This window comes from Chelonia mydas, chromosome 18 (genome assembly GCF_015237465.2).
Source record: "Chelonia mydas isolate rCheMyd1 chromosome 18, rCheMyd1.pri.v2, whole genome shotgun sequence".
Lineage (NCBI taxonomy): Eukaryota > Metazoa > Chordata > Testudines > Cheloniidae > Chelonia > Chelonia mydas.
In genome coordinates, this window is record NC_051258.2 from 9157746 (window position 1) to 9173797 (window position 16052).

At 47.9% G+C, this 16052-nt stretch overlaps 1 protein-coding gene across 2 annotated transcripts; it reads left to right on the top strand.

Moving 5' to 3' along the window:
* Nucleotides 1-679: 679 nt before the first annotated feature.
* Nucleotides 680-14751, top strand: CASP9 (caspase 9). Of its 2 annotated transcripts, XM_037881309.2 has the most exons (10): nt 731-1001; nt 2025-2238; nt 3864-3953; nt 5149-5186; nt 7061-7237; nt 8500-8589; nt 10638-10785; nt 11294-11473; nt 12098-12207; nt 14129-14751. In XM_037881309.2, exons 1-10 carry the CDS (start codon nt 870-872, stop codon nt 14219-14221), a joined length of 1272 nt encoding a protein of 423 aa, XP_037737237.1. In that variant the 5' UTR covers nt 731-869; the 3' UTR covers nt 14222-14751. The 2 variants fall into 2 exon arrangements, with proteins under 2 accessions (XP_037737238.1, XP_037737237.1); XM_037881310.2 differs by lacking the exon at nt 8500-8589 and having other exon boundaries at nt 680-1001.
* The last annotated feature ends 1301 nt before the right edge of the window (nt 14752-16052 follow it).

Here is a 16052-nt window from a genome sequence, read left to right on the forward strand (position 1 = left end):
CACAGGTTTCAGCAGAGTAACTCCAAATTCACACCAAGGTGCAAGTAAAGTTTCCATCTGTGCAGGGAATGTGTTCTTCCATGCAGGAATGACTGCGCTGGGACAGACTCATGGTCCATCGAGTCTGGTATCTTGACCCATGCCAGCTGCTTGCATAGAGGATGTGGGCACACAATATACTGCTGTTAGCTGTGCGGTGCTGCCTGACGGGGGAGAATGTAATTGTCTGTCCAGGGGGAGCATATAAAACCAGTACTGACAGAGATAGGGGAAAGGCTACAGGATGTCACAGAAAGGTGCAGCAGGGGCTTATAGAATCATAGAATATCATGGTTGGAAGGGACCTCAGGAGGTCATCTAATCCCACCCCCTGCTCAAAGCAGGACCAGTCCCCAGTGTTTGCCCCAGATCCCTAAATGGCCCCCTCAAGGATTGAACTCACAAGCCTGGGTTTAGCAGGCCAATGCTCAAACCACTGAGCTATCCCTCCCCCCAGGAGCTTCTGAACCCCTAGAAAGAAAGAAGGGCGATTCTTTCGGGCCCTGTGGACGGTGCTGTACAGGGAGAAAGGGAAGGGGTTGTGCAGGGAGCTGGTGTCAAAGCGGCAGGACGCGCACACACCGCCGGGGCCCCGCAGGGGACGGTGTTACACCGCCCTACACGGGAGGGACCAGGGCGGGCGCTCCGGGGACTGGGGCCGGAGGGGAGGCCCCTGTAGGAGGAGCGGCCTCGGGGAAGGGCGGGTCCTAGAGACGCTTCCGAAGGGGGCCGGGCCGAGAGGGGTTCCCGGAAGCGGGCGGAGCGTCTCGGCTGTCTCCTGCCCGCGGCTCCCCCAGCACCCCACCCCAGGGGGTCCCCGGGCGGCGCGGATGGAGGAGGCTCAGCGGCTGCTGCTGCAGCGGAGCCGCCTGCGCCTGGTGCGGGAGCTGCAGGTGGCCCCGCTCTGGGACCTGCTGCTGCACGAGGGCGTCTTCACCCAGGACATGATCGAGGAGATCCAGGTGCCCCGGGGCTGTATCTGGGGTGGGAGCTTCCGGCGGTACCGGCCCCCCAACCCCCCACCGCTGCCGCCCTGCCCTCGCTGTACCCCCCCTCCCCATCCCTGCTCAGCCCCCCCTTGCCCAGGCTCCTTCCCCATGCCCCTGGGGTAATTGCATTTTAGCCCCCCCCCATGGCTAGAGACTGCAGTGCAGACGGCAGGGCAATGCCCCCGCCACAAGACCCAGCCCCCCTGGGGTTCGCACGACCCCCTGAGGCTTGCTGGGGAACTTCTCCACTATCTCCCGCAAGGAACCCGGCAGCCGCTAGATGCCATTGTCAGGCCACTGTAAACGGCTGAACTTTTACAGCCAGGGGCAAATCGACAGTTGTGGGGAGTTCCCTGCATTTCTGATCGAGCCGTTCAGGGTTATTGCGGGGGCCGAGGTCGCAGAGCGGCTGTGAATTTAAGTTTTATGACTGTGAGCTGGAAGGACAACCTTGGAATTAAAGTGGCATAACCCTAACCGTGGGGGTAAACAAGCAAAGAGAAGCTTTAAAGGCTGGGCGTTAGTTTGTACAAAACCAAACCAAAACCAACAAAAGTATAATACAGTAGAACTTGCCCTATCATGTGGGAGGCAGCATTGTCTGGTGGTGGGAGTGGAGGACTGTGGATCAGGTGACTTCGGTTTTATACCTCGCTCTACTAGTAACTTGCTGTTTGACCTAGGGCAGTTCCTCTGTGCCTCAGTTTCCCTACCTATGATAGTATCTGGGCGTTAAAAAATTCACTGGGCCTCTACTAGGCAGAGGCATGAATTTGCCAGCCAGAGGCTGATGTGAAAGATGGGAGGGCTATCAATGAGTTGCCTGGCTACAGGCTAAAAAGACAATACCCTGATCAGTTTATGTTCTGTTCACATCTGGAAAATCCCCCGTCCTTTCTTGTACTCATCACCATGCTGTTTATGAATTTCTGGACTGTAGACATGCTGTGCCCAGTGGATGCTAATGCTTTCTGTCTTGGTTTTGCTCCCCTATAGAGAGCAGGCACTCGAAGAGACCAAGCCAGGCAGTTGGTTACAGACCTTCAGACACGAGGAAGACACGCTTTTCCTGCATTCCTCTCAAGCTTGCGAGAAACTGGACAGAATGACCTTGCCACTTTGCTGAGTGAAGGGGACAAATTCCCACAGTTGCGTCCGGTTGATCTAAAACCAGTTGAAATTGGCTTACGTGGTGGAAAGGGTGATACGTGTAAGTATCAGTGGTGATGCTGTTTTCGTGATAGACGGCAAAATTGGATACAGCAGTTGTAAACCCTGTTGCTGAGGAGGTACAGGAGGCTGGCTAACGGCTTGTGAAATCTGATAGACCGGATGTCTTCCAGAATCATTGATTGTATAGATTATTCCACACAGCCACTGGGAAAATATTATGCTATCCAATACCACTGAAAACTTTTAATTGGCAGCAATCTCCTAGTGCTGTGCTAATAACTTTAGAACGGCTGGGTTTTTTTGCAGGTAACCTCAGTGGTGTCTCAAATCTGACCTCTGAGGACACAAACATTTCTCTTTTCTATTGGCAAGAGAGTGTGATCCAGTGATTAGAGAAGGGATTGGACACTGGCAGATCTGAATTCCATTCCTAGCTCTTTGTCTTACTTGCTGTGGGATTTGGGTCAGATCACAATTCCTCCATCTGTAAAATGGGGGTAAAACCTCCTTACCTGTTAAAGGAGTTCTGAGGTTTAATTATTGTAAAGCTAAAGTGTGCTAAGATTCTTGGATGGAAGGGACTGTACAGCATAGTATATTTTATTTGCATTTGATGTGTAACTTGTCTACCTGTCCTGTTTTTACCTTATATAGCCATATTTCTTTCTTTATTATTCCAAGGACTTGTCTACCCTTTAAAATGCTACAGTGGCACAGCTGCGCCACTGTAGGGCTTCAGTGTAGACACCACTGTACTGACGGGAGGGGTTCTCCCTGGAGCGTAGGTAATCCACCCCTCTGAGAGGCGATAGCTAGGTCGACGGAAGAATTCTTCCATCAGCCTAGCGCTGTCTACACAGGGACTTAGGTCAGCTTAACTATGCCGCTCGGGGGTGTGGATTTTACACGCCCCTGAGTGACGTAGTTATGCCAGCCTACTTTTCTAGTGTAGACCAGACCTTACAGAGAGAGTTCTATACATATTACAAATTTTTTTACCAAAAATATAAAGGCAGGATCCCTGCCCTGACAAGTGTCTGCTCTCACTCAGACAAGTCTGATACACAGGACAACAGCAGAGATGTTGCAAAGACATTTGGTGCTGAGAAGATGAGCACAGTAAAGCCTTGAGAAAGGCAAAGGGTTTGAAGCAGGAGAGAGAGGAGTCTTGGGAGGTCATCCTGAGAATAAGTAGTGGCGGGAAAGAAGAGGCAAAACTGAAACTGGGAGCGGTAGGAGGGATGCAAAGATCACGTAGGACAGAGGACATGAAGGAGTGAGAATTTAGGGTGGGATTTAGGTAGGCGTGGAGTAGAGAGAAGTCTTTTTATGAAGGCTTGGCCTTTTCAGGATGCTTTAATTATTTGGGTGGGGTGGGGGAAGAGGGAGAGGTTGCTATTTGTAAGAGCATGAGCCAGGAAGAAAGGGGCAGGTGCCCTCCGTGTGATGGTGAGAACAGGTTTTGCTGTGTGCTCGCAATTCCCCTCCACTGTTGAGTCTGGTTCTAGCAACAGGGCAAGAGGCTCTGTTACCTGCAATCAGCAGTGCTCCATCCGGATCCTCCGGAGAGAGGCCTGCTCTCTGCTTCGTATGCTTTTCTCTCTTGCAAAAGTCTATCGGAAGGGCAGTAATGCATGGCCCAGATGTCTTATACCTTTACAGATGGGAAGGCTCATGAATATTTGCCTACCCCAATCCAAGCCGTGACTGAGAGAGGCCAAGTGTCAACATGTCCCAGCGCAGCAGCTCCGGGTAAGCAGTCTCCGCTAGCCAATTCTTGGTCTAAATCCGTCATTCCATCTCCTCTCTCCCCATACCTCATGTAGGTCCCTTCGGCCCATCGTCCTCTGGGAGCCTCAGCGTGGCCCACATATTGTGCCAATCCGCCTTCTGGATGGAGCACCCTCTGGAGCAGTGGTTCTCCACCTGCGGCCCAATCAGTACAGAGCTGCAGCCCGTGTGACCTCCTCAGGGCCATACAGGGAGTATTGGATGCGGCCCACCTAAGGTTCTTGCTTCCCACAATGGTAAAGAGGTTGAGAACCACTGCTCTGGAGTGCATAAGTGCCACTCCATAACTCCACTGGAGGCATTCCCTCTACCCTGCTCTTCCCTTTCCCTGTGCCCTTTTGCCACAGGCTGGCTGATCATGCTGTCTACGCATTGCGTCCATTCCCTGCTAGTCCAGGCATCTCTCCTGAGTAATGATGATTTTCTCTCTGTGTGCAGTGATTGGCAGCCACCTGCAGCCATTTCCCTCTGTGAAGCGGGTATCTCTGTTTACCATTACTTGTATCAAATCCATAGTATTCGTACACATTTCTGGCTAGTGTCTGAGAGCCTGCTAGCCATTAAAAGCACCCAGAGAAGAAAATATCAAGACTAAAACCAAGGCTCTGTCATAAAGGATCCGTCCATCGAAGGTGGGAGGGATGCAGCCCCAAGTGTACTGTGCCATGTAATTGTTGATTTAAGATGGAATGTAATCAATCTGAACAACTAGACGCTGTCAAAAGGAAAACTACTTTGAGTTGTAACACTGATTGTTCCAGAGACTTTTATAGGCTAGGTTAGATTGCCTGCTGCTTAGGAGAGGAGAGAAGGTATTTGGGATGGAAAGGCTATGAGATGATTTCCCATCTAATTCTGTTGTGACAAACGAAGCTCAAATTCACGACTTTCTGGCCAATACTCTTTGACAGGCAATGTCCAAAGCCATGATAAATGAACCCCCAGAACCTCACTCTCAACATCTGCAGTCCGATTGTGCATGTAAAGGAACAATGTTTCTTTCCGGTGTGTCACCGGGGGCGAGGAGGAGTTCAGGTTTCAAAGCACTGGAAATATTTGCATTAATATGAATCCCATTAAGCAGGGACCCAACCTCTAACGAATGTGAGGTAGGTCGTGGAGCTGTATGTCATTTCTCTCTCATCACGTGTTGTAGGTTCTGCTGCAGAGAAATCCAGGAGGAACTCGGATATGGTTAGTTTCCTGCTTCTACGTATAGTGTTTTTACTTGTTTCTTACTTGAACGACCTTCTTTTTCTCCCCTGTCCCACCCACTTTGCATCCCGTTTTCAAAAGTCAAAGGGACTTAGGCTCTTAAGTCTCCAAATTACAAAGGTATTTAGGTGCCTAAAGTTGAAGCAGGTGTATAGTGTAATTTTCAAAAGCGTCTATTCAGGTGAGGTGCCTAAGTTCCATTGAAAGTCTATGGGAGTTAGGTGTCTATCTCACTATGGTATTGTTGTAAATCTCGCTGGGCACCTGCTGTTATTTTCAAGTCCCTAAATACCTTTGTAAGGTTTTGTCTACGCTAGAAAGGATTTGCTGGCATACTGGGCAAAATAATTTTTTTTGCCAGTATAATTTATACCAGTTCCCCGAACGAAATAAGCAGCAAAAGGACATTTTTGCTGGAATAACTGCGTCTGCTCTAGGGGTTGTGCTAGCCCTCGAGCAGTCAGTTATGGGTGTGATTGTCCCTCCTCCCCTCAACCAACAGAGATATGCTGGCAAAACTTTTAAGTGCCTAGCAGGTCTAAATCTGGCCCTTAGTGCCAAAGTTAATGGGATTTGGGTGCTTTTGAAAATTTTTGCCCGCAGCTGGTAATTTACATTGTGCTTCTTTACAGTTTATTTGAATCAAACTGTTCTGTGTTATTTAAAAGATCATTTAAATAATTACTAGCAAATGTGACTTTGATGTCCAGGTGTCAGATGCAGCATCCGAGTGAGTCCTGCTGCTTTGACTGGGCCAGTTCAGTTCAGATTAGAACAATTGTCGCACCACACTCACTCTTCTAATTACATTAAATACAACATAAATCTGACCAATAACGTACAGTCAAATATTTTTCCCTAAGCAATTATCATCAAGACAACTAATAATTACCTAGCGCAGCACTGAAAGTGTGCTGCATTTGTAGAGTGGGTATTTTGGTTTTGTAATTATAGTGTGAAATATACTAATAAAAAACCCCCCACTAACTAAAATGCACTGCACACATTCGTGCAGCATGACCGTTACAAGTTAAGCTAGTGTCGTGAATACAGACCTGCATGTTTAGGAAAGTGGAGGCCAAATTCATCCCTGATGTAAGTCAATGGAAGGGAGTTTGACCCTGTATCCGTTTCAGTCAAGACCCTGATTCTGCTGATCCCATTGACTTCAGTGGGACTCTGCATGAATGAAGTAAAGCTGGATGAGTGACATTATCCCAGCTGCTTGTATTCACTCGTATAGGGAGCAATTTTCCCTCTAATTTTTTACATCCATATGCGGAATGAATTTTGTTATGTGCACCAATATGGAGGTGATGTGTGGTATGGGTGGGGCCGAGGGATGAGGGGTTAGGGCAGAGGGTTGGGATGGGGGTGGGTGAGGGCTCTGGCTGGGGGTTGCTGGCTCTGGGGTGGGGCTGGGGATGAGGTGTTTGGGGTGCAGGTTTCCCCAGGGCTGCAGCGGAGAGAGAGGACCCTCTCTCGCTGCAGCAGCCCGGGACGGGGGCAGAGGCGCCTATCCCCAGCCGCGGGAGCTCCGGGGCCGGGGCCAAGGGAGAAGCACCTCTCCCAGCCGCGGCAGCTCTGGGGCCAGGGGAGAGATGCCTTTCCCCACCTGCACGGATGTGGCCGCACAGCCTAGAGGGAACTTAGATAGGGAGCAAGGATTCCATTATCCATCTGTCATCCTGGGCAAACAATAAATTGAGTTTTCAGAAGCAATAAAATGTGGTTCATGAAAGCTGCATTTTCAGTTCTGAGCTGCATCCCACTGGATTAGCCGACAGACACGCTGAATAAAATGAGGTTGAATTTAGTTTGTCTGACTGCTCCCCTGTGGGTATGTATGCCAGGTTTATGTTCTGAAAGCTAACCCGTGTGGTTACTGCCTCATCATCAACAACGTCCGTTTCACCGAAGAGTCTGACCTGTCTTCTCGAGAGGGCTCCAATGTAGACTGTGAGAAACTGGAGAAGCGCTTCAAGTCACTGCACTTTGACGTCCTGGTTCAACGAGATCTCAAAGCTCAGGTAAAGGTGGACGCATTTGGCAAGAGCCGAGGGGCTAAGAGGCTATGCTGCAGGTGAAGGTGTGATGGTAGCAGGGGTGGGCATACCTGTGCTAGCTTCAATCTCACTAATACAGGTAACAGTCGTGGTTCGGACATGGCCGCACAGGCTAACTGCCTGAGGACAAGCCCATCCGAGAGCCTGCATACGTTCTGGGGTGGCTAGCCCCCACTGAAGTCCATGGTGCCACATCTACACTGCTACTCTTACCCGTGCTAGCTAGATTAAAGCTGGTATGAGTCTACCTACCTGTGCGACAATCCCACCTTCACTTGCAGTGTAGCTGTACCCTAAAAGTGTTGCTAGAGGGTGACAACATGTGCTTCGATGGTAAAAGCACATAACCCTCCAATCCCAAACGTCAGTGTTCGAAGAGACAGCGAAAGCACTGCTTTCAAATCATCTTGTCTTTTGCAGTTATAGTAACAGATGAAAAAGCAGCCCCATGTTCTGGGCTCTCTGGGCTGAGTTTTTATTCCTGAACATGGTTTATAAGTAATTGTCTGTGGATGTATTTATTTGATAGTTCCGACCGGGATTCTCCCTGACTGGCGTACCCAGGGGCTTGATTTTCTGTTTGTTCTTGAATGATATAATAGTTGATATTAAGCAGGGCATTCAATCTCCTGGCATACAAACGAGTCTGATTATTTTTAAATCTGAGGCGGAGCACTGGTGTGCGTGCGTGCGCACATCAAATGCACTGCCTTCCATTTGTGCTGCGTTTGGAAGAAACACAGAAATGGGGGTGTCCTTTGAAACAGCAAAGTAAATCTCTTCATTTAAATGGCAAATGTTAAGTAGCAGTAGATTGCAATCACCCTGAGCTTGTTCCATCTGAGAAGAGGTTCAGTGTCCCAGACGAAGAAAATAGGGTGGCTCTCCTTGTGGACACTTGTCAGGGTAATAAAATTGTCATCCTGCTTGGCACTGAGTTTAACAGCCTTGCTGGCAAAAGAGAGGGCAAGGATTGACTGGGCCGTGGAGCAAGCAATGGGTCTGCTCTCCTCCACAGCAGCAGTGTCCGCAGATCAGCATTGAGCAGCACGGGGAAGCTGGTCTGTGCTCTTGGGTGAGGCAGTCTCCGGGGAGCACACTCTGACCCCTTTCAGCAGCATGACATTGACATGGGATTGCTAAGGGGCAGGATTGAAGGTAGCAGTTGCTAAACTGGCAATGGAAAAATGGGATCATTGAATGCTGACCTTTGCAAATGTGTGTAGGAAATTGCCAGGGAGTTGCAGCACCTGGCGAGGCGGGACCACAGCGCTCTGGACTGCTGCCTGGTAGTGATCCTTTCCCATGGCTGTCAGGTAGGAGGATCGGCACTCTCGTGCATATCTCCCCATGACTGGGGGAGAAGCATGCTCCTGAAAAGCGTGTGTGGATTGCCACCATGCCCTGGGCATCAACGTGGTGACTGGTTTCTGCTCCCTCCTGTCCTGATCTTATCCTGCCGACATAGGCCATTAGGGCCTCTCCTTTCCAGGTATTGTGCTATGTAGGCGGGGTTGCCCGGGGAAAGGATCTTCTAACTGCAGTGCTGAGCTAATCATGGTGGGGGTTGCCCCATTACCATGCGCGATGGGGCCTCCCTTGATTGTAGGCTCGGTGATTTGCTTTATAGCTATAAAACGTGGTGAGGTGTTTTCTCAGGTGGGTGACAGATGCTGTATCAAACACAAGCTCTTTCCTACTTTAATCTGACCTTGCTACTAATTCCCCTTCCTGGGCATCCTGTGTCCCTTATAAAAAGAAAAGGAGTAATAGTGGCACCTTAGAGACTAACCAATTTATTTGAGCATAAGCTTTCGTGAGCTACAGCTCACTTCATCGGGTGCATTCAGTGGAAAATACAGTGAGGAGATTTATATACACACAGAACATGAAACAATGGGTGTTATCATACCCATTTTAAGGAGAATGATCACTTAAGATGAACTATTACCAGCAGGAGAACAGGGGGGTGGGGTCTAACCTTCCTGGGACATGGGGTGTGTTCCGAGTTTATGGTGGATGAAACAGTGAGGGGAGCCTGCTGCTAGACAGTGTTTTGTGTGGAATAATTCTACATCCGCCAGGGGAGCGTCCATGGATCAATGCGGGGGGCGGCGGGTGTATAATCTGGTATGAGTCTACCTACCTGTGCTACAATCACACCTTCGCTTGCAGTGTAGATGTACCCTAAAAGTGTTGGAATGAATGAATGTAGTAGGAATGAATCCCTGGATTACAACAGCGCCTAGCTAGAGAAAATGTGGTGAAATTACAGAAAGAGGAAAATTTAGGGTGGCTGTTAAGCAAATATTCAGATTAGCCTATGGGGCAGTGCGTAAATTAAAGCTGACAAATCCCAGGTTTTGGGGGAGAAGTGGGGGCCATTGGAAGATCAGGGGCATGGGTTTCTGGAATTTAGACTATTTAAAGTAACACATGGGTTTTCTCTCTCCTTAACTCATATCCCAAATCCTCCTAAATATCAGAGCATCAGATTCATCCCACCATCCATATGCAAGGAAAGACTTTTAAAATGGGGGTTGTTTATACTAGATCAGTGGTTCCCAAACTGGGGTTTGTGAACCCCTAGGGGTTCGTGAAATGTTACAGGGGGTTCTCAGGAAAAAATTCCCTAATGGCAGACAGAGCTGTCCCTAGGAACCCCAGGCAGCACCGGGCCAGCAGCCTGGAGCCCCTGGACTTCCAAGAGCTAAGCAGATCAAAGCAAGCATATCTATCATATTGAGGAGATTTAAACTTTAAGACTCCTTATAAGAAATGGAAAGGGAGGTGGATATTTTTGCTGTTTTTAAAATTAAATAGGCAGCTAATACTGTTTTAAAAATTATTATGAAGAACAAGTTTAAACTTTGTTGTAACGTGCGTTGTTTGACTGGACTGCTCAAGACCTGAATGCTTGTGTAGGAGGAACAATTTGAGTTGGCTTCTTAAATACCTTCATGCTGTTTCACATCTGACACTCCTTGACGAAACATAGGAGCCTTGTCTTATAACAGTCTTATTCAAAGTGATACAAGCTACGAAAGTGAGATCTTGGAAGAGTGTTGCCGTTTTCATAATGTAATAAAAATATTGTAATGATAAATAATAATTAATAATAAATAGTGTGTAATAATCATGTCATAAAAGCAAATTTTATATTTCCAAGATCACTGCTTTTATAATTTATACTCAGGTAAAGGAGAAAATCCCTGGAAATATTCATTTTTCGGAGGGGGTTCGCGAGACTTGACATTTTAGTGAAAGGGGTTTCACAGGTAGTTAAAGTTTGGGAACGACTGGGCTAGAGAAAAGGTTGGCCTCTTGCCTTTGTGTTAACAGCCAGCGGATTTTGCTCTTTCAGACCAGCCATATTCAATTTCCTGGAGGCATTTACGGCACGGATGGAAAGCTCATTCCAGTCGAAAAGATTGTTAACTTCTTCAATGGGTCCCATTGCCCAAGCTTGAGAGGAAAACCCAAACTCTTCTTTATTCAAGCCTGTGGCGGAGGTGAATATTGGCTTGAGTTCTGCGAGTGCTTTGCCTTCGGGGCTCCTTCAGGAGGAGAAGCAGTTGTACGGCCGCTTGCTTGTGCATAGGCACTTGGGGTGTAATAATTCTCTGTCATCTCTTTCTTTTGCTGCTCTTATTCCCTTTTCTCAGGCTGTCTTCTCTTGCTCTCTGCCCCATATTCTTATTGCTGAGGCAATGCACTGATTGGCCATAGAGAGTGAGGTTTCTAAAGACTGAGCCGTTAGAAGCACTTCAGAGCCGGAGGTGCGTTCCACTGCAATGGAGCTCTGAGCAGAAGACTCCTGTATGGAGTCTGCCACAGCTGATTGTTTCGGTTCTCTGCCTTTGGCTCAGAGCATCTCGCTGGCATGAATGGACTCTGGGCTTGAGTGAATTGCAGGTGGCTCCTTTAGTTAAAGGACCGTGTTTGCTAAGGGGTGGGAGGGAACCACTGCGTATTAGTTACGTAGGTAACGGAGAAGGGTTTTCTGGTTGCCTCTTGCAGAGCAGAAAGACCGAGGATTTGAGGTGGATTCTGATTCACCTGTAAACCAACCTCGTGGAGGTTCCGTAGAGTCGGATGCAACTCCCTTTCAGATCCAGCCCGGTAACCTGGATGAGCCAGATGCAGTAGCCAGCTTACCCACTCCCAGTGACATCTTCGTGTCCTATTCAACTTTTCCAGGTGAGACAACATAAGTCAAGCACTGGCAGTGGATAGAGCACTGGCCTGGGATTCAGGGGACATGGGTTCTATACCTGGCTCTGCCGCTGACCTGCTGGGTGACCTTGGACAAGTCACTTCCCTGCCCTCTGCCTCAGTTTCCCCAGCTGTAGAATGGGGATAATGATACTGATCCCCTTTGTAAAATGCTTTCAGAGCTATGGATGAGAAGTGCAAAGCGAGAGAGAGGGCTTATTATATATTCTTACTTTCCCTCTTTCAAAGTCTTAAAGAACCTATTCTTTGGTGAGCAATAACACCCTGCATTTATCATCTGAGGATCTCAGTCCTTGGCAAACATTAATTGAGCCCCTCACGAGCATGAGGCAAGCAATTATGATCCCCGTTTTAGACGGAAGAAACGGAGGCACAGAAAGGTTTTGACTTGCCCCAGGTCACCCAGTGAGTCTGTAGCACTGGCCACGCTCCCTCACGAAGACTCTGAATATTCTAGTGCTGGATTTGGAAGAAATTATCCATAGGGTGGAATTTCTACCCTTCCGGGCATCTCCTTATGGAGTTAGGAAGGAAAGAAAGGACTGCTTGTAGGGAATGAGTTCCTTACTTTCCCTGTGTTCTCCTAAGGTTTTGTCTCCTGGCGGGATACCCAGACTGGCTCGTGGTACGTCGAAACACTGGACAGTGTACTTGAACAATACGCTCCTACTGAAGACCTGCTTTGCATGCTAGTGAGGGTAAATGTTCCTGTTTCTGACTCTCTTGCGGAATGTAGGCATTTGGTTTTGCATTTAGTCAGGCGTTAGACACTTAGGCCTCCATTTTCAATAGTGACTAGTGATTTTGGGGTGCTTCAGTTTTGGGAGGCCCAACAAGAGATGCCTTGAAAAAGCCTGATTTTCCAAAAGGGCTAAAGCACCTTTCCTCTGAGAATCAGGCCTCAATCAGGTGTCGCACCCAAAATCACAAGTCACTTTTGAAAATATAGGCCTTAATCTTTGCCTAACGGCCTGCCCTCACCCTGCCTCAGAGCAAAGTACCATCTGTCCGTCCTGTCACAAAAAGCCAAACTGTCAGAGCCAGCAGCAGCAGGCACAAAGGTAGTGTGTTGAGATAATCTCCTACTTGGACATAAAATAGCAAGACATGGTTGTGTTTGTAATGGTCAGAGTTCTCCATATTGATCTTAGCTTTTTGCTTTTACTCTCTCTCTGCTGCTGTGGTGAGCTTTTGATTTGTCTCCTGGAATGTCCTGTTGTATGGATAACCCCACCGGATGCTTGTGTTACTGTTATTTTTTTATCTTGACTTGTGAGTGATGTAATTGCACCTTAATTTATGTGCATGAAATGTAAATGTGTATGTTAATGAGCCAGTAAGTTTGAGTATATACTAATTTAGGATTCTCAGAAATAACTCTCCCATATTGTGAATGACGGGCACAGTGTTTCAGAAATAATTCAGTGAAAATCCGAACCTCTCAAACTAACTTTTAAGGGTACTCGTACCATGCTGCAGCCCTCATACACTGCAATGAAATAGCACAAAAGCCCATTTTGTCACTATCAAATGGGCCACTGTGTTTACTCAGCAATACCCAACAATTAGGGTGACCAGATGTCCCAATTTTATATGGACAGTCCTGATTTTTGGGGCTTTTTCTTATATAGTCACCTATTACCCCCCACCCCCACCCCGTCCCAATTTTTCACACTTGCAATCTGGTCACCCTACCAACAATAATCATAATCATTCACTTACCAGAAATTGTGTACTGGGCATACACCTACAACTCAGATAGTGGAGAGGTGGTTGTTTTGTCCATTCAAGACTAGGCAAATGACGTTCCAATTTTCAGAATTTCAGCTGGTCTTTTGTGTAACCCGTGTGTAAAGAAGCATCCTACATTGTCTTCAAAACAGGAAAGAAAAATTGTTCTCACAATCTCCTGGACCTAATTCTGCTCCGGTAGAAATCAGTGGCACAATTCCTGTTGATTTCAATTTGCTGAGGATCAGGCCCTCCCATTCTAAAGTGGTCAAACCGCTTTCAGTTGGGAAAGTGAATGCTTTGAAATCATTCAGTCCCAGTGCAGGATTCTTGGGGAGGTGATGGGGAGTCCTAGCAAATACGGAAGGGGAAGAAGGATAATAGACCTTTCTGTTTTGAAAGAAACTGCATGGAAGTGTCATCGCAAAAGAAATGACTAATCTCTTGTGAGCAAAGGAAAGGTTATTTCTGATTCATACAAAGAGCTGTCTGTGTGGACTGGGCAGCGGGGGGTGGGTATTGACTGCTCTCAGGCAGCCTTCAGAGATTAGCATCTGATGAGGAGCACAGGGGTGATGGAGTGGCTCTGAAGTGTCTTAGAGGCAAAGACGTACGGTACAGTACAGAGGTTTGACACAAGATCTGCTCTGGGACTCTTTATCTTGCCCTGCACTTCTCCAGAGTTGTCTTAATTCTGCCAGCAAACCCTCCCCACCCTCACCTTATAAATGTTAAACCTACCCACTGCCTCTCCTCCCCCTTTCCTAATACATACAGCTCTCCTCACTGCACCCATGGTTATCTGTGCGTCTCTAGTGCTGGGAAAAGCTACGTTCCAACACACTCAACCAGCAAACTAGCCACCTCCTTGGTTTTTCTCTTTCCCAGGTGGCTCATGCTGTGTCTGCTAAAGGAAAGTACAAGCAGATGCCGGGCACTTTTAACTTCCTCCGTAAACAATTCTTCTTCCTGAGCGACTAAAGTTGTGGTGGGGAGGTCTCCGCCATACGCCCGGGTTGTCTCCACGAGGCCGGAAGAGATTCTGCACCTGGCCGTTACTGCTCCGAACCAGTGCTCCTCTTTACCTTCGTCTTTTCATGGATTCATTTTTCCTTGGAAGCTTAATGTGTTCATGCGCTCGTTACTGTGAAATAGACGTCACACCTCCTGCCTGGTCAGACCAGGACTGTTCGTTTCCTAATCTCAAACATTTAAGACCGACAACAAGGACTGAAGGGAAGAGTCCTGCCCTTCATTAGGAAGTTGCAGCCTTGGACTCTGTATCTCTGCTATCCAGAGGGCCGTGCCGGTGGCCGTTTTAGGCCCCACTCTAACTACGATTACGGTGCCCTCTACCAGGAGGCTGGGTGAAGTGTCAGCATTTTGTAATTACCTTTGTATTTACACTCTTTGAATCAAAAATGCCCCTGAATCAAAAGCCAGTGTTTGGGGATGGGGAATCGTTTTACAGCATCTGTTGCCCTTTTGTATTAAAGACCCCACTCTTTCTATACAGTTTGTCTTGCTCTTTTATTCTCTTGTCTCTTCTCCAGCTAGCCTGGCGTTCTCTGACTTCTCTCTTACGGCTAGGCATCTCCCAGTGTCCGGGGGAATAAAAGCATGATGATTTTAGCAAAAAAATATTTTGATGGCTCTTTAAGAACTCTCCCACTAATGAATTATCACAACCGTCCACGCTTACCAGGAACACCAGAGTAGCTTAGACCAGCTGCAGCTAGTCTGTGATGCTTAATGGCCGATTCTCCCTTTAAATAAAATCAGGAGTGTGATTCCTTTGGTTGCTGTTTGAAGACACCAATTACATTATTTCCCCCTGCAGCTGACTCACTTGGGTGCTGGTCTTATGTACGAGTCTGATTGGCTTTACTTTAGAAACATGGTATGCCTGGCACCTGCACTGTTAACGCTCCTCCGTGGAGAGGGTGGCAGAAGACTTATCTGTGGGAAGTGGAGCTGGGGGGCCCTGTCATGTGTCACAGGGAGCTGCAGCTAAGCAACACGCGCCTTCTGCACAAGTGATATGGCAGGGCTAAGGTTGGTGAGGGACTCTGTGCACGAAAGGGGAGAATCTGGAGCGCTGCGGTTTGCTACCGTACATTCCCTTCGCTGTGCTGAAACGTGGTCTCTCGAAATCCAAGTAAGTTACTGCTACTGTAAGCACTTATTGTCCTTTGCCCCCTTCCTTTGCACCCTTGCAGCTTCCCTTAGCCAGATGGCTTTGAGTTGGAACGTTCCCCAGGCCATAGCTCATCCTGATCCTTGCTCGCATGTGCAGGACTGAATTGACCAATTGTCTGTCTTCAGTTTTGCTCCTTTCTGGAGCATCAGAGCTTCTTTGTTAGGATCATTTGACTAAAGGCAATGGGAATGTAGGTGGCCCTCAGTCCTTCCAGGGTGTTTCTGTTCGGTAGTTTCCAGCTCTGAAAGCTCAAGGCAGACAGGGTGAATTTATGGCCTTTCCCTAATTCTTTCCAAGTGGGTTAAATTTTATAGTGGTGGAAAAATGAACACTGGCTTGTGTTTTCCCCTCTGCAGGTGCGCATGAAACTCCAGTTGGTATGAGATTTATGGGCTGCTGGGGAGAGAGAAGCACCATGGGCTCCATTCCCCTTAAAAGGGTAAAAATGTATCATCAGAAATTATCCTGTCTTTAAAAGCCTCCCTGATATTTCAAAGTGGTTTTCAGGTGGTTCCCTGCTCTACGGCATGTTCTTCAGCCAGCAGCCGCTCCAGGATCATTTCCAATAGCCAGGCATAACCCAACGAATAACGGCATCAAATCACTGAGTAG

Bases quoted from the DNA above. Each gene is read 5' to 3' on its own strand.
- CASP9 (XM_037881309.2), top strand. From the start codon at position 870: ATGGAGGAGGCTCAGCGGCTGCTGCTGCAGCGGAGCCGCCTGCGCCTG. The intron at 3,954-5,148 runs GTAAGCAGTCTC...CACGTGTTGTAG, and splicing joins TCCCAGCGCAGCAGCTCCGG to GTTCTGCTGCAGAGAAATCC. The intron at 8,590-10,637 runs GTAGGAGGATCG...TTGCTCTTTCAG, and splicing joins TCCTTTCCCATGGCTGTCAG to ACCAGCCATATTCAATTTCC.